Here is an 18,781-nt window from a genome sequence, read left to right as displayed (position 1 = left end):
TGACATCACCCAATTGAGTCTGTGTTGTGTGTAGCAGCCTAACATTTACCAATGGAAAACAAAACAAAAAAATAAAATAAAAAACAATCAAGAGGAGTTTTCAGGATTAACATGGAGTAGTAACTTATCTTTATATCCTTAAATATGCAAACGTATTTCTTGTGTCATTTGAAGAAAGTAAACTAATAATAGTCTTACATTCTGTAAATGCCCTCATTGCCATATCTCCATCTAACTATACACCTGTTTATGTTTCAGCTGCTTCCCTGCTTTGCATTCAGGCAGATGAGCTACAAGAAGCTCTCACCTCCCACTGTGTGGTCACTAGAGGGGAGACGATTATACGGCCCAACACCGTCGACAAAGCTGCTGATGTCAGAGACGCTATGGCTAAAACATTGTACGGACGACTCTTCAGCTGGATAGTCAATCGCATCAACAGTCTGCTGAAGCATGACACATTGCAAAGGTAAATATTCTAACATCAAAGTTTGTGTCCCAAACCTGGGCTATTTAAAATTTATTATCAGTTTGTAGAAGTATTGTTAAAGAGGTTTCTAATTGGTGTAATTAGCAAAGTTAGATAGCAATAAATACACTTCATTTCTTTTTTTTTAAAGATTTATTTTATTTTATTACAAAGTCAGATATACAGAGAGGAGGAGAGACAGAGAGGAAGATCTTCCGCCCGATGATTCACTCCCCAAGTGAGCCACAATGGCCGGTGCGCACCGATCCGATGCCGAGAACCTGGAACCTTTTCCAGGTCTCCCACGCAGGTGCAGGGTCCCAATGCATTGGGCCGTCCTCGACTGCTTTCCCAGGCCACAAGCAGGGAGCTGGATGGGAAGTGGAGCTGCCGGGATTAGAACCGGTGCCCATATGGGATCCCGGGGTGTTCAAGGCGAGGACTTTGGCCGCTAGGCCACGCCGCCAGGCCCCCACTTCATTTCTTAATGGTACCATCCCAAGATGCCTATAATCATAAAATTGTGAAATAGCTGCTACAGCATAAATGTGGAATCACTAATAGAAACAATAGAAAGTGACTTTCAAAATGTGGCAGCTTACTATCAGTTAACAGACTCTTAAGTAAAAGGTGAACCTTGAGGTATATATCTGTACTCCCAAGATAATACCCAGTTAGATGTCTTTACATTTACATTTAAATCTTTACAATGCCACAAATTACACTTTTTTATGTATAGAAAATCTGCTTGTGGCAAAGCAAGTTAGATGCCTACTTTAGAATTAGCTTATTCCAATGTTTACTGGGTACAAAAACTATTAAATGTACACCTCCAATATGTTATTTATCCTTGTTTTTCCACTAAAATATGAACAACCATTCAAACCATTTAAGAGATGATCTGTGTGTTCCCCAAATTTGCTTAGAATTTATTTGTTGGTTTGTTTGTTTATTATTGGAAAGAAAGATTCACAAAAAAAAAAAAAAAAAAAAAAAACAGGAGAAAGAGGTTCCATTCCCTGGTCCACTGTTCCCAGAGAGCCACAATGCGCATAGCTGAGCTGATCCAAAGCCCTGAACCAGGAGCCTCCAAGTGGTTGTAGGGTCCCACCGCCCTGAGCCATTCTCCACTGTCCTCCCAGGCAATAAGCAGACAGCTGGATGGAAAGTGGAGCAACAGGGATACAAACCAAGACCCACATGGGATGCTGGCACTTGCAGACAGAGGATCAGCCAACTGAACCATTGCGTGGCCCTGCCCTGGTTCCCCAAATTTTTAACTCTTTGTCTCTTGAAATTTTTTCTGAATCAGCCAGACCAAGACTGTACATCACGATCCAATTTGTCCATTGTGATTTAATGGTCAAAATGGTAAATGTTCATATGTTGCCATTGATATATGAAGCATTTGTGTAAAGACAGAACAATTCAGAAACCATTCAATATCTGTTTATTCTGCATAACTAAAGCAAGATACTTAGAGATTTTTTCCCCTTCATTTTGTCAATTATCATGTTTATAGGACATTAACTCATACCCAGAATGGAAATGTGGGTACTGGCAATCCACATTTAATGCGAGTTTCAAGCTCTCCACTACCTAGTGGAAAACATCCAAGTGTTAGAGTCCAGAAACTTTTATGGGAAGTTGAAAAAACTAAAACAAAAAGACCTTCAGTAGTTTTGTTCAGTTCTCTCAAGGTTGCCTCTGAGACTGGGGTGAGTGTAACCTGTGTCTGCCTCCACCATTGACTTGTAATGTCATCTTGGGCAAGTCACAACCTTGTTCTTTAACAACCTCTTTGGCTGTCTAAGATGCTGAAGGACAAATTTGTGGGCTAAATTGCTGGTGGGTGTTGTTGACTCTAACCTCGCTAAGAATGTATCTGTCACTCTAAAATGCAAATGGGTATTTTTAACCATATCTAACAAAATCCTGTACACATTGGTGATTCTAAGGGCCCCACTGAAGGCCATGGTACTTGAACAATCCCTGAATTAGATGAGTAAGATCCCTCTTGGTTCTAGCACATTATTATATAGATTTATCCCTGTGAGGTAAAGAGATTATAAAAAAAATTTAATACATTTGGCTGAACCAGCACAAACTTTAAGCAGACATCTTGCTTCCTAAGAGTTTTTTTCTGTCCATCGTGGTCCTTTATAGTCTTGTGGACCTCCATTCTCTGACTTTAGTCCAGTTCTCCTAATATAGGTAACTCCTTCAGCCAGCCCACATGTACATTTGCAGGCTCTTGTTCCCTAATCACTTCTACTCACAACACATAGCATGACCTTCCTCAGTGTCGAATATAACCAGAAGCTTCTGTGTTTCCTTTTTATTATTTTTTAAGATGTATTTATTTTTATTGGAAAGGCAGATTTACAGAGAGAAGAAGATACAGAAAGATCTTCCATCTGATTTAACTCCCAGTTGGCCCCAATGGCTGGGACTGAGCTGCTCCAAAGCCGGAAACCTTGGTACAGGGTCCCAAGGCCTTGGGCCATCCTCTACTGCTTTCCCAGGCCACAGGCAGAGAGCTGGATGGGAAGTGGAGCAACCAGGACATGGACTAGCACCCATATGGGATCCTGGGTGTATAAGGCTGAGATTTTAGCCACTGAGCCAGCACACCAGACCCATTCTGTGCTTTTTCTTTTTCTTTTAATTATTTGCACTTTTTAAAAAGATTTGTTTATTTTCATTGGAAAGCCAGATCCACAGAGAGAAGGGGAGAATGAAAGAAAGATTCTCTATCCACTGGCTCACTCCCCTAAGTGGCCGCAACAGCTGGAGCTGAGCCAGTCTATAGCCAGGAGCCAACCCTGTACTTCCTTTATAAATCCACGTAATAATGATGGGTTGTTTTTGGTGAATCTTTTTTTTTCCAATTTTTATTTATTTGAGAAGCAGAGAGAGAGACCAACCTCCCACTTACTTCTTCACTCCCCGAATAACACAATGAATAGAGGCAGAAAAAGCAGAATCCAGGAGTCTGACACTCAATCCAGGTCTCTGCAAGAGAGGCAGGAACTGAAATACTTGGGCCATCCATCACTTGTGCCTCCCAGGATCTGTGTTAGTAGGAAGCTGGAGTGAGAAGCCACAGTCGGGTTTTGAATCCAAGGACTGCATATTAACTGCTGTACTAACCATTTGCTCCAAAAACAATTTTTTTTTACAAAGAATCCAACCATCAATGAACATAAATAATAGAAAAAAGTCATTCAAAATATTTCCTTGTAAAAATAGTATTCAATTGCATATTAAAGTATTTCATTTCAAAATGAATCTCTAAATAGTTATGTCTTTCTCCAGCTTACCATTTGTTCCCAATATTATCAGCAAATAACCCTAAAATAAGTAGCAATTCTTTAGGAAAATTAACATCTTTTTAGTATGATTTTTAAAATTGTTCTCCCAAAATTAGATGCTAACTATGCTGTTGAATAGCACGTTGCTTTTCTGGTTCAACTTTTGAGTGAACATGTCATCGCTGTGTTCTCCGTGTGGATGAGGCAACCTCTATGATTCATGATCCTCCCAGGGCTGTGACTTTGTGCCTGCAACCCAGAAGGGTGAGAACTGTCTTTCTTTTGTTTGATGTGGTAAGACGTCAAAAGTTCATGGAGATATGAAAGTATGAATTTGTTTAGTTGAAAGAATTTTTTCTTCATATCACATAGAAGATGCATGTTACAGAGGAACTATGCCTAGATCTTAAAATTGTTGAAATAAATGTAGGGTTGTATTATATTTTCCCACACATTTGTTTGCAGAGGATAGGACGAATCTGTACTACCAAAAACTATTGTTGCATTTCCATGCTCAGATCAATGCTGTCTGCATGGTCTCTGTGTTCTACAGAAAGGGGCCTTTCCCAGTTAACGAAATTTCACTCTCAGCATACGTTCTAGTGGTAGCTGCTTGACTCGGTAAAAATGAGAACCTGGAGATGCCCGGCCTCATATTTTACTTCCTCAGGAGACTCTCAGAACTCAAACTACTGTTTTGATTCTTCCAGGGGGGATGGAGATGAGCTGAACATTGGCATCCTTGATATATTTGGCTTCGAAAATTTCAAAAAGAACTCCTTTGAGCAGCTGTGCATTAACATTGCAAATGAGCAGATTCAGTATTATTTCAATCAGCATGTGTTTGCGTGGGAGCAGGTAAGCGATGGTGCTGGCTACCAAGGCACATGGCTGTGTATATGCCACATAAATGTGTTCAAAGGTTGCAGGACCCAGCCCATGTCTGAAAACCTGAAACATTTAAGAAACCAAAGAAACACGTTTTTGTTTTTTGCATGCCCATCGTAAAAACAGAAAAAAACAAAAAGCACAAGTATAAACTTTGCATCACTTGACACATGATGCTCAGTGACCTCTACTGAAAATCAATACACTCCTCATCAAAACACAGCAAGTCTGAATCCTTGCAAACCCAGGGATTTCTGGTAAAAATATCAGTGAACAGATGTAGCCAGCAGTTTCTCTTTTTGCAGACTGCGTAAATGAAATTCTATTTGAAATTTCAGTATCCATTTGAAATGCATTAAACTTCCCGAATTCCAGTAGCTAGGCAACAGAACACAAGATAATGGGCCTGCCTCAAACGACACGAAATGGTAATTTTGTCAGAGTACAGTGTGTAATTTATGACTCAGCTTCAAGAATATTTGTCCTCGGGGAAAAAAAAGTAAGAGACTCACTTGAATTGCATGTACCACACTGTAATTATTACGACTATCCAAATTGTTTTATTAAATCTGAGTCATATTTAATGTCATCTGACTTGTCATTTGTATTATTGAATAATATTGCACTGTTTTGAGTTTATAGGTCAACAATTATGTTTTAAGATTTTTTTAATTTGACAGAATTACAGAGAGGAGATAGATAGATAGATAGATAGATAGATAGATAGATAGATAGATAGATAGATAGATAGATCTTCCATGCTCTGGTTCATTCCCCAGATGGCTGCAATAGCCAGGGCAGGGTCAGGCCAAATCTAGGAGCCAGGAGCTTCATCTGAGTCTCACATGTGTGGCAGGAGCCCAATCACTTGGACCATCTTCTGCTGCTTTTTCCAGGCCATTAGCAGGAAGTTTACATGAGAACAGCTCAAGAGGATTGCATCTCCTAATACAAATCTTATTTTTTCTTCTCATGTCCTGAAACATGCACATACCCTCTAAACTGACAACAAAAAAAGAGGCATTGGTGGTGGACTTGAAAGCAGCACAGCAGCATAAATATGAAGGATCCTATATGCGGGAACACCAGGAAGTTGATGGCAAAGAGAAATTTTGGTACAAAAATGTTTGAGGTCTATGCATAGTTTCATATAATATATACTTTTCAAGGAGTTTTTAAAGATTTACATATATGCCAGCTGTTAAACTGTCCTGAAATCTAAAATACCTAACTCTGAGTAGCATGTCAAGGGATGGAAAAGAGAGCTCTGCCCTTGTCCCACAGACAGTGAAAGGTACTCTTTTACTGCCTACAACACCCACCAGGTTTCTTCTTTTGTTTTGTTTTTTGTTTGTTTTAGATTTTTTTTATTAGAAAGGCAGATTTACAGAGAAGGAGAGACAGAGAGAAAGATCTTCCATCCGCTAGTTCACTCCTCAAGTGGCTGCAATAGCCAGAATTAAGTTGCTTCTATGCCAGGAGCCAGAAGCCAGGCCAGGAGCTTCTTCCGAATCTCTCATGCGAGTGCAGGGTGCCAAAGCTTTGGGCCGTCTTCAACTGCTTTCCCATGCCACAAGCAGGGAGCTGGAAGGGAGGTGGAGCAGCCAGAATATGAACCGGTACCCATATGGGATCCTGGTGCATGCGAGGCAAGGACTTTAGCCACTAGGCTACTGTGCCATGTCCCCCACCCAGGTTTCTTTGACTCACCTACCAATAGAAATTGGCAAGAACCCAAGGCTTTACCCAGGCAGGATTTATGGTACATTTGAGGCTCAAACAGAAGAAAGTGTATTATAAGAGATTCACTACTGAACAGGGGTTTTCAGAGTTAAGGAGACATAATCACGCCCTCTCAGTCTTCCAGCTTGTGGCCCCCAGCTCTGTGTTCATACATGCACTGCTGGGTTTATCTCAAAATACCAGTGTTATTCACGACTGCCTCTCCCTACCCAGGACAGTGCTGTGTCAACGGTTCTGTGCTATGCTAACTATCCCTAGATGTAGGGGTGGTCTGTGGTGGGCAATAGGAAGTCTTCTGCAGTTAGGATCTGTATATTCCTTGCTCCTGATGAAATTGGGGCTGGAGCTGGATCCCTAGTCGGACTGGAGATGGATCCATGCCAGGTGGGAGGGATTTGTCTGAATGAGTCCCATTTCTATCCTGTCTTGTGCAGATTCACCTGTTAACAAAAGAAAAATAATAACATGGTCAATGGTCTTAAATCACCCTGGTTGGTGGTTTTAGAAGAATCTTTGTTGTAAAAGTTGAGACTTGGATGAAAGCAATTGAGAGATGCAGTGAATTGCATGAGGTGGTATTTTGGTGGTAGAAGGGAGGACATCATCTCTGAGCCTGTTCCTAGATGCTGATGTCAAGCACCTACTTGGAAATATTGTTCAGCTGCTTTCCAGGGGTTTGCTTAGGAATTGAACAGATTAAATTCAGGCTAATTGGATTGATATGTACTATTCTCAGTGAGATTATTACAAATAGATTCATGGTTGAATCCTAAAGATTTACGTATGGCAAAGGAGAGCAATGAATGCTCATCCCTGGGTATTAACACTACTTGTGAAGTAGAACTTTATATCTGTCTCAAAACCACATAATCATTCTAGACCAAGATAATTTTAAAATCCCAAATCAATAAGATAAAGGCACCAAAATGACTTCACCATACTCATCTCACTTTGCCACCAGTGTGACCCACTTCAGTCAATCGATGGTGCGTCTTTTACTGGTAAACAGTTGACTTCTGACAACATGCTACAACTCTGTCAAAAATCCAATTGCAAACCTTTGACCCTAACTCCAGTTTGAGGGTTGGGGATGTGGCACAGAGGATTAAACCACCTATCATTTTGAGTCCTGGCTGTTCTACTTCTGGTCCAGCTTCTTGCTAATGTACCTAAGAAAGGAGCAAAAGATGGCCCAAGTGTTTGGACCCCTACTGCACTTGTGAAATACCAGTATAACGCTGTTAGCTTTGACCTTGTCCAGCATCAGCCATTGTGACCTTTTAGAAACTAAGCCAGAGAGAATGGAAGATATCTCTCTCTCTCCCTCTCTCTCTCTCTCTCTCTCTCTCTTTCTCTCTCTCTCTCTCTTTCTCCCTCCCCCCATCTCTTTTTTCCCCTCTCTCCCTCTCTTCCTCATTCCATCTCTCCCTGTAACTTTCACATATATCCAGAACAGCCAAAGCCGGGCAGACGGAAGCCAGGAACCAAGAACTCAATCCCAATCTCCTACGTGAGTGACAGGGACCTGCATACTTGAACCATTATCTGCTGCCTCCAATGAAGTGTTTTAGTAGGAAACTGGGTTGGAAACGGAACAGGAACTGCACCTGTGTACTCTTATATGAGATGCAAGCATCCCAACCAGCATCTTAGCTGATGGAGTTCAATGTCCACCCCTCACTGTTTATATTCTTGAGGAAGACAAGAGTCTTACTCCACCTGACAACAGGAGCGCGGTGGAAGCAATGTGACTAAGCTGACACACAGAACCTCTGAAACAACAACCTGCAATGTGCTTGCTGCTGCCAGGTCAGTCCCCTGAGCTAAGCTCTTGGAAAAGAGGGTGTTCTGGGGGATCATTGGGATGCCAGCCTGGAGAAGGAAAAGTGGAAGAAGGCCGTTACTTGAGCCCAGGGCACAACCCAACAGCAAGAGTATTAGCAGTAAAACCTTGAGCCTTCCTTCATAACCTTTGCAATTTTTCAGCAGCATCCCAGCTGATAGAGGCCGGCGGGGGTCCCAGGAACAACTTGACTCATTATTGTCTGGTTTGGCATAGCATGATCCCCTCGTAAGTGTGTGACACGGGTCAAGTGTATGCGCTCTTTATTTTCCTCCAAAGAAATGCTGGTGCAATCAATAAGATAGTCTTTGCTGCAAGTTGAGGCTGTTTGTGCAGTTCTGATTGAAGTATACATTTCCACAAGCTGTTTTAAAAATCCATCCGGGATGGACACCAAGACATAGTAGTTTAATCCTTCTCCTGCAATGATAACATACCATATGGGTGTTGGTTCTAGTCCCAGCTGCTCTATTTCTGCTCTATCCCTGTCTGTGACCTGTGAAAGCAAGGAAGAATGTCCCAAAGCCTTGGGACCCTGTACCCACATAGGAGACCCAGAAGTTCCTGGTTCCCAGCTTCAGATCTGCTCAGTTCTGGCCAGTGTGGCCATTTGGGGAATGAACCAGCAAATGGAAAATCCCTCTGTCCTTCTGTCTGTGAATCTTCCCTTCAAATAAAAAGAAAATAAATCTTTTTAAAAAGGCAAATACAAAATTGAAAATGTTTAAAAAGGCACTTCATGAGCTTTAGAAAACTGTTGTTCCAGTGTACTGTTATAATTTTTCCAGCATCCTAAATTTCTTTGCCCAAGTTATAGACATTGTCATTGATATATAGGTGAAGTCTTCAAAAAGTCCATAACAAACGTGTGTTATGAAAAAAGAAGTGTGTGTGTTTCAAAATTCCTCTTGCACCATAACAAACATTTGTAAAGTTTGGCATTACTCATGCTGTCAGTCTCCTGTCACAAGGGAGACAACTGCAGTCGGAATTAACTTAACCACTCAGTTCACTGTTTTCACTCATGTTTTCCTTTATCCAGAAAACCGCTTTTCCAAACAACTTCTGTAGGAACAACCATATCATTGCTTCATTGTGCTCCGTGTGACCTTGCCTCTCTGCACCCCAGTTGCCAGCATCAGAAATGAGTGAGCATGCTGGAAATACATGGGAAACTTGCGAGCATGATAGTGTGTGTAGAGTGACCAGCAAAGGAACTAAGTTCCTGTATTCATTTGAGAGATGGGAAAGGTCTCCGAGGGGTGGAGACTAAAATAAAGAGTTGGTCTTGACTGTGTAACTAGTCTGTGCTGAGTGATTTTTTTTTGAGATTTATTTTTATTTTATTGGAAAAGTAGAGTTACAACATTGGGTTGGAAGAAGATAGATCTTTCATCTAAATGATTCGCTCCCTAAATGGCTGCAACAGCAAGGCTGAAGCCAAGAGCCTAGAACTTCATCTGGGCTTTCCACACAGGTGCAGTGGCCCAAGCACTTGAACTATCTTTTACTGTATTTCCAGGTACATTAGCAGGAAAGTGTATCAGAATTGAAGCAACCAGAATTTGAAACAGTGTTCATATGGAATGTCAATTCTTCAGACAATGATTTAACCTGATACACAGTAGTACTAGTCCCTGTGCTGAGAAATTTGGACTTAAAGGTGCACTTGCTGTGGAAGGCACATGGAAGCCAGCAACCTGTCTTCCTGGAGTCGCCACCCTTTCGTGCCACTATCGGAGCCTGAGAAGCTGAGGGTGGTCATTAGGAATCTCCCTGGGAGTGTGATTATAATCCCGAGATTTTCAAAGTGTCGTGTAAGCCACAGTCAGCAAGGTGTGTCTTCCGTGGACTTTTTTGCTTATTTGGTTTTTTTTTTTTAATGATAGAGCTCAATAGGCTCAGGGATTTGCCGTCCCCAAGTCCTCCCACTGGTTTCCCCTTTATTATTACAATAATACATTCCTTTGAAAACACTCGTAAGTCCATCACTCTGCTACTTAAGTGTATCATGACATCATAGGTATAGTCAATGGCAGACAGTCCAGCATCTTATTGTTAGGATACATCTAACAGTTTCATTGGGAGTCCATCTTTGATTCAGGAGTGGAGATACATACTACAATGTACCTTCACTTCTCATAATAGTCTCCATTATACAGTTCCTCTAAATGAATATATATACATGCATGTTTACTATATATCTATTGTTCTTGTATCATACATGGGCTTTTTTTGCTGCTCTGCCCTTTCTTAACTAAAATTCAACATTCAGTGAAAAGCAAGAACTTGACTCCATGATGGGGTTTGTGATCTCTAAGCTTCCTGATTTCTGCTGCCTCTTTGATATGTATTCAGACATGATTGTTTGCCTAGCTATTTTCTAAAGGAAATTCAGGCCATCATAACAGAGGAGGTCTTTATAAGAAAATAGTTCAAGGAGTGGTTATTTTTTTAACTTATCTTTTCATTCCATTTTCTGTGATCTTTTTGAAGTTCCCTCATATGCTAAACAAGCCAGCTTTCAGCCATGGAATAACTGCTCACGTGGGCTTTAACGTGTTTTTAACGTGTGCAGCTGAGCACACATTAAACTTTTTTGAGCAGCTATGAGCTTTGTTTCTCCACATCTACTTAAAAACAAGAGTTTTGAAGGGCAAAGGCATTTGGTACAGCATGTTAAGCTGCTTCCTGTGGCACTCACATCCCATATGGGCGTCAGTGCATGTCCTACTCCCTGCTTATGCAAGCAGAAAAGTGGTGGAAGATGGACCAAGTGCTTAGACCTCTGTACTTGGAGACCTGGAAGAAGCTCCTGGCTTCTACCTGGCCCAGCCCTGGCTATTATGGCCAATGGTAGAATAAACTATTGGATGAGAATATTCTCTTTTTCTCTCTCTTTCTCTCTCAGCACCCCAACCCTCTTGCCTTCCCTCTCCATATGGAAGTCTATCATTCAGATAAATAAATAAATCTTTCTAAAAATAATTTGAGACCAAGATTATTATGAAAATGCACAACACTATGTTTGGGGGCTTGATCATGTGTAGAGTACTAGCATTTTGTGGTCTTGGTTTGCCTGGGGTGCCCAATACTGAAAAGTGTCTTTCAGGGGAACCCGTTGTTTCTCCTGTCACTCACCTCTGGTCAATATGGATTTTCAGAGGCCTCCAGTGAACCTGGACACAAATAGAAATGACAGATGCATCAGCTTAGGCCGTGACCTTCTGGGCTTCCTCTGTAAAGCCTACAAGAGTTCTTTGAACTTTGCAGTTGTGATTTAAGCTATTACATGCTGTCAGCATAATGTGTCTCACAGCAAAATAACTGTATGTTTGCTTTCTTCAAGGTCATCTTCAGATAAAAATGCTGTGAAACTTTAAATAGTTGTTTTCCTGTTCCTGTATTAGATAAATCAAATGGCTTTCAAGTTCTCAACTTTTTAGGCCAAGGATTCTGTTGCACTTTTACACATTAGAGGTCATGTGAAATTAAAATATGCATTTAGTTTTCCCAATGACACTTTGGAAATAAGGTTCTGATCATAGTGACTGAGAGTTTCCAGCAAGGACAAACATAGTGCCCATAGTGCAAGCTAATCCTCCACCTGCAGCACTGGCATCCCATATAGGCACCACTTTGTGTCCCAGATACTCCATGCCTCATTCAGCTCCCTGCTTATGGCCTAGAAAAGCAGTGGAGAGGATGGTCCAAGTCCTTGGAATCCTACACCCTTATGGGAGACCCTAAGGAAGCTCTTGACTCCTGGCTTCAGATCAACTCAGGTGCAGTTGTGGCCATTTGGGGAGTGAACCAGCAGATGGAAGATTCTCTCTCTCTCTCTCTCTCTCTCTCTCTCTCTCTCTCTCTCTCTCTCTCACTGTAAATATACCTCTTAATTAAAAATAAATACATCTTTTTAAAAAGTTTTCAGCTTATCAGATACACCACTTGCCATTGACTGATTACTCCCAAATGGCATCAAATGAACTTTCTCTGAACTCTTGTGATCAATGCACACAGCATCTACCTTATCATATATTGCCTTGTACTGTCACAGTAGTGGTTGCTGCATCACCTGGAAACCCGTGACTCTTCTACATGCAAACACCACACACTGTTTGGTCATCATGCAGAGGCACTGTGCATCTTCTCTGTTACCAGCCACAATACCAGGGTGGGGTGCAGGGTGATCACAAAGTCACAGAAGCAGAGCTGAGGCACAAAACACCTTGCCTTTTTGACAAGCGGATCATCGGCCCTCTGTGGTTATGTCAACACCACAATTGTGTAGAAATTGGCAGAGGTTCATAATTTGTATTTCATGTGACTTATACTAAATGGCAAATGATAATGTGCATGTCATATATTTTTATTCTGTGATATGGGAAGTCTTATCCCCCCCCATAATAGATAAGCAAATGGAAGCTTAGAGAGGAAGCCAATCCAATGGATAGTTAAATGGCAGAGACCTGATTCAAACCTACATTTCTTGATTCTAAATTCGTTGGTTCAGAACCCCTGACCCATTGCTGTCTGCCCTATTGACACGTAAATGTCTAAAAGCTTGATTGAAAAGCCATGTAAATGCCCTTGAAAGACCCATTGGGGGAAAGGTCAGTCCTAAGATGCACAAATACACTATTATAAGTTCTGGAACGTGACTTTATTATTTCTCACTAAGAACACACTCTCCAACATCATGAAAAGTTGAGGTGTCTGAAACTCTAGTATGAAAACTAGAAATCCTTTTATGACAAGCCTGAGCATATCACCTATATTAACTATAATGAACTAATAGTCCTGTGAAGAGACAGATTAATTAATATCATTAGTTTAAGGGCAATGTCACTGGGAGAAATGTGTAACAATCCCAAGTTAAATCTTTGGTAATAAATATCAAGTTCAAGAAAATGCTTTTCTATCATGACCTATTGCAGAATGAATACCTAAATGAAGAGGTTGATGCCAGAGTTATTGAATACGAGGATAACCGGCCCCTCCTAGATCTGTTTCTGCAGAAGCCAATGGGTTTGCTCTCCCTACTGGATGAAGAAAGTAGATTTCCCAAGGCCACTGATCAGACCCTCATTGGTGAGTTTCCAACTGGAGGTGCTGCCATGCTTTTAGGAATAGAGTCATGTGATTCTGGCTGGCTTTCATTTTAAGTTATCTGCCATTAAAATAGCTCTCAAAGAACCTGCTTATTTGACTTTAGGAAGACTTTAAATCTGATACCTGGGCCAATGAATACTGAGAACATAACTAAAAACATGTTGGAATATTGGATTCCTGCATACATTATAGTGGGACCCCAGTCACAGAATCCTGGGCTAGAAATGATCTTAGAAATTTCTAAGTCACAGACTGATGGGCAGGGGAGCAGCCTTGTGGCATGGTGGATTAGACTGCCACCTGGGATGCTAGCATTCCACAAGAGCGTCATGCAGTCCTGCTTAGTCCACTTCTGATTCAGCTTCCTGATGATGCACCTGAGAAGCAACAGAAAATGACTAAATGGAGTTCCCAGTCAAGTGAGCAGTGAACCAGCAGGGAGAAGATTAATATCTCTATCTATCTGTAAATCTGCCTTTCAGATAAAATACATGAAGAAGTTAAAATAAAGAGATTGAGGAATAGGGCAGAAAGACCTAGAACTTAGAAGGAGATAGCTAACAGGCAGGAAATGAACTGCTTCTAGAATTAGTTTGGTATATTTGCTTCCCTTTCTATTGATTTGAAGAGTTTATGGAGGATTGAGCTCAATTCTGCTTGGAATGCTTTGTAGAATTCTGCAGTGAAACCTTCTGGGCCTGGACTTTTTTTTGTTGTTGGTAGTGTTTTGATTACTGATTCAATTTCTGCTCCTATTATTGGTTTGTTTAGGCTTTCCATCACTTCTTGGCTAAATTTTGGTAGTTGGTGGGAGTCCGGAAACCTCTCATTTCTTGGATGTCTTCTGATTTGTTGGCATATAGTTGTGTGTGATAACTTCTAATTATTCTTTGTATGTCCGAGCTGTCCGTTGCAATGTTCCCTTTTTCATCATTGATGCTATTAATTCTCATTTTCTCTCGCTTTTGTTTTGTCAGTTGGGCCATTAGGGTGTCTATTTTGTTTATTTTTTCATAGAACCAACTTTTTGATTCATTGATTTTGGGTATGGATTTTTTTGGTCTCTATTTTGGTTAATTTCTTCCCATATTTTGATAATTTCAAGTTCTGTGTTATTTTGAGGCTTGTTTTGTTGTTGATTTTCTAAATCCTCCAGGCATATACTGAGCTCATATATCTGTTGTCACTCCTGTTTCTTGACATGGGTTCCAACTGCAATAAATTTACCTCTTAAAACTGCCTTGGCAGTATCCCATAAATTTTGGTATGTTGTGCTTGAGTCTTCATTAGTTTCAAGGAATTTTTTGATTTCTTCTTTAATTTTGTCTCTGACCCATTGTTATTGTAGGAGCATGTTGTTCAACTTCGAAGAGTTTACATATTTCCTGGGGTGTTTTGGTTTGTTAATTTCCAGTTTCATTCTGTGATGGTCTGAAAAGATGCATGGTGTGATTTCTGTTTTCTTGAATTCAGTAAGACTTGTTTTGTGCCCTATCATGTGATTGATCCTGGAGAAGGTTGCATGCATAGCCGAAAAAATGTGTATTCCGTGTTCTTGGGATGGAAGGTTCTATATGTATCAATTAGGTCCATTTGTTCTATTGTCTGTGAGTTCTGTTGTTTCTTTGTTGAGTTTCTGTTTTGTTGATCTATCTAGGGGTGTTAGTGGTGTGTCAAAGTTCCCCGCAATGATTGTGTTGGCATCAATGTCTCCTCTTAAGTCACGAACTGCTTCTACACTATTCAAGTCATGTATGTGTTTAATAGAGACAAGTAGCTTCAAATACTTAATGTCTAAATTATAGTACATTAATAAATCTTCATGGTAACAATCCCAAGTCATCAAAGAAAAATCACTTTTTTTCTTTGAGGAGGCAGAGGTGTATATAATGTAGCTAGTTGAAAGATTAGCATTCAAAATGGTTAAAATGAAAACTTCACGCTATTTAAATATACAGAGGAAAAAATGATACTGAAAAAAAATCATCTGAAACTTTCGTTTGAAAGACAATGAGGTAGAGACAAACAGGAAGAGATCTTTAATCACTGGTTCCCCACTCATATGCTTGCAGTGGCCAAGACTAGGCCAGGCCAAAGCCAGGAGCCTGAAATCCAATCCAAAGGCTCCCAGGTGGGTGGTAGGAACCCAGCTACAAGAAACACCCACCCCATGTTGTCTCCCATGGCGACATTAGCAGGAAGCTGAAGTCTGAAGCTGAGCCTGGAGCTGAACCCAGGATCTCTGATGTGGAGTGTGGACATCCCAAGCCATATCTTAGCTGCTGCACCACATCACTACACCTGGAAAAGCCAATATTTTAATGTGGAAGATCTGTAGTATTTGGGTTTAGTAAGCAATTGCAGAATATAAATTCATATTTTTCTCTGTTCCTACTGGTGACAGTCAGAACCTATCTCTTACCATTGCTTTCTTGTGACCCAATGACTGGTAAATTCTCACCTCTAATTGCACAGTACTAGGCAGAAAAGAAAATAACCCGAGGGGTGTGAGAGCAGTTACTTGATTGATTTTGTTCTCAAAATGTTCCTTCTAGGACAATGACACATTCTCTGAAGGTGGTAAAAGCTGTTATAGAAATGTAACTACCTTCTTGATCCTGTCATACCACTTAAATAACCCATGGTAACCTACAGATCTTCTAATAGAAAGGAAAGGAAAATACTAAAGGCTTTTAAAAAAAAGATTCATTTATTTATTTGAAAACCAGAGTCATGGAGAAAATGGCTCATTCCCCCCCAAATAGCCCACTGATCCAGGATGGGCTAGATCAAAGCCCAGGTCTCTCATATGGGAAGCAGGGACCCAGATAACTGGGCTACCCTCTGCTGTTTCCCCAGGTGGATTAGCAGGGAGCTGGTTTGGAAGCAGAGCAGCCCAGACTTGAACTGAGGCTCCAGTATGGGATGCAAATACCGCAAGCAGTAATTGCCACAAGGCCAACCCCCAAACTGGAATTCAAAGTTCCATATTTGATCTCAGACAAACCTGTTTGGCTAATGTTGAGAAGTTCCCTATCTCTGTACTCAAATATGCCTGACCACACTCCTCCCCATCACCTGAGAACCTGTTAGAAATGTGAATACTGGGGTCTACATCGTGATGTGGCAGATAAAGTCTGTGCCTGTGACACTGGCATCTCACATGGACCCTGATTTGTGTAGCTGCTCCGTTTCCAACCCAGTGCCCTATTAATGGTCTGAGAAAGCAGCAGAAAATGGTCCAAGCATTTAGGCTCCCACTACCCACTTGGGAAATAGGGAAGATGCTCCTGGCTCCTAGCTTCAGCTTGCCCTAGCTCTGGCCATTACAGTCATCTGGGGAATAAAACAATGGCTGAAAGTTTTCTCTGTGTCTTTCTCACTCTCTGTTTGTAATTCTTTCAAATAAATAAATCTTCAAAGAAAAAGGGAAGGAAGGAAGGAAGGAAGGAAGGAAGGAAGGAAGGAAGGAAGGATTCTTGGAGCCCACTCTAGAACTGCTGAGTCAGCAATGCCAGAGTTGCATCCCAGCCGCCTGCTTCTTAGTTAAGCCCTCAAGGTGGTGCTGAAGCATGATAGGGTGGAGAAATGTCACTATACATCAGAATGGGGTAGGAAGAGATCTTGAGTTTGACTTTACTATTCATGATTCTATTCCAAATCTTCCTAAATTGACTCTATAAAATAGTCAAGTCATTGTTCAATGCACATTATGCATTTTGTAGTGAAATAAAATGGCTCAGACAATGAGTATATTTAAAGATTTTCCCACATGTTTGATTTTGGAGTTTAATTATTTTTCTACAGAAAAGTTTGAAGGCAACTTGAAATCCCAGTTCTTCTGGAGACCCAAAAGAATGGAACTCAGCTTTGGGATTCACCATTATGCAGGAAAGGTAAGAACTCTGAGTTCCTGCTTTAGCCTTTTCTAGAGTGAAAAGGATCATTGACTTAAAATAACTACAGGGAGAAAGGAGTTTCAAAGAAAAGCATTCATTCAGAAATGAGCAGTAGGGTTGCAATCTAGGATATGCGTACCATGGCAGACTATGGGCATATCCTTGGAGATCCAAGAAGATCAGAGTTGTTGAAGGTAAAGTGAAAAGGATTGCTGTAGGAATCTATTTTCTGATGCTGTAAGAAAACACCTGAGGGAGGAGGAGGCAACGCTGTGGCACAGCAAGTTAAGCTGCCCCTGCAACATCCCCTGTCAGAGCACCAGTTTGAGATCCAGCTGCTCAGATTCCACTCCATCACTTTGCTAATGTACCTGGGAAAGCCACGGAAGATGCCCAAATGCTTGGGCCCCTGCCACCCACATGGGAAATCCAGATGATCTGACCCAGACCCAGCTGTGGAGTCCATTTAGAGTGTGGCCAAGTAGATGAAAGATCTCTTAAATAAATAAATAGTTCAAGAAAATACCTGAGACTGAACACTTTACAAAGACATATTTTGGCTCACACTTTAAGAAGCTGAAATTTGGTTCTTTCCATGGTGAACTGTGTCACATCCTGACTGATGGTGGCAAGGCAAAGGGGTGCCTATGGTAAGAAATCACCTGGTGAGCTAAGGGAAAGACAGCAGGGAGGGGCCCAGCTTGCTCTTTCCTAGCGGCCTGTTCTTACAGGACACAGCTGGGGTCCCATAAGACCTGTGTTAATTCAGCACGTTCAATGGCCTCATCAGCTCTCTTGAGGTTCCACCTCCTCAGGGTCCTCCGCCACTGTCACATCAACACACTGGGGAGTATGCTTCCCACGCATGAAAACCTTGGGGGTGGGGAAATGGAGGGAGAAAAGCTCCATTTTAATCAGGGGAGCAATCCTCCTTTGCTACAAATACCAGTCACAAGGAGGTGTCCATCCAAGGCTGCACAGCCAAAAGCTGAGTAGGCAACTTCATAAAAGCATTTGTGTGTGTCAGCAATCTCACAGTGGCTTTTACGTAAAGTTGTGGGTTTTTGTGACAGTTCTCACTGTGAGATCCCTCCCTCTCATTGTCCCCTAATTCATTTTTTATTAGGATTTCATGTAAGTGACTCTATTTTGATTATGATAACTTTGACATGAACATGATGATATAGATGATTATAATAGAACAACCATAGGTTTCTGTTCTTGCCTGGTCCCAAGGCAGATGGCTCAGTCTCAAGGAAGAAGGAAAAGTGCTTTGATGGACCCAGTGAGTTTTATTGCTTTCTTCCCTAATCTTACTAAATAGAAAGAGGAAGGGAGGACCTCTCCCCACATCATACAGGGGTGGGATCCAACCTGCTGATCATTTCAGCCCAAATAGAGTATGACTCGAGTTTTTCTCTAAAATGCACTGTGAAGCTGAAGGGGTTCATGTTCTCCACCTAAGCCTAAGAGACATCTGTGTAAATCTGTGTTTCCCTGTGGCTCAGTG

At 41.2% G+C, this 18,781-nt stretch overlaps 1 protein-coding gene across 1 annotated transcript in view; it reads left to right on the top strand.

The window, feature by feature from the left end:
• The window catches only part of MYO3A (myosin IIIA), a 174,886-nt gene that overhangs the window by 112,102 nt on the left and 44,003 nt on the right, over positions 1 to 18,781 (top strand). Inside the window, exons 17-20 of the mRNA XM_058669751.1 lie at positions 259 to 469; positions 4,494 to 4,641; positions 13,198 to 13,351; positions 17,180 to 17,268. Coding sequence (XP_058525734.1) covers positions 259 to 469; positions 4,494 to 4,641; positions 13,198 to 13,351; positions 17,180 to 17,268 — 602 coding nt within the window. The remainder of the gene's footprint in view (positions 1 to 258; positions 470 to 4,493; positions 4,642 to 13,197; positions 13,352 to 17,179; positions 17,269 to 18,781) is intronic.

The sequence above is a fragment of the Ochotona princeps genome, chromosome 10 (genome assembly GCF_030435755.1).
Source record: "Ochotona princeps isolate mOchPri1 chromosome 10, mOchPri1.hap1, whole genome shotgun sequence".
In the NCBI taxonomy this organism is placed as follows: Eukaryota; Metazoa; Chordata; class Mammalia; order Lagomorpha; family Ochotonidae; genus Ochotona; species Ochotona princeps.
Note: the sequence above shows the minus strand (reverse complement) of the source record. Positions and strands in the feature narration are given on the sequence as shown.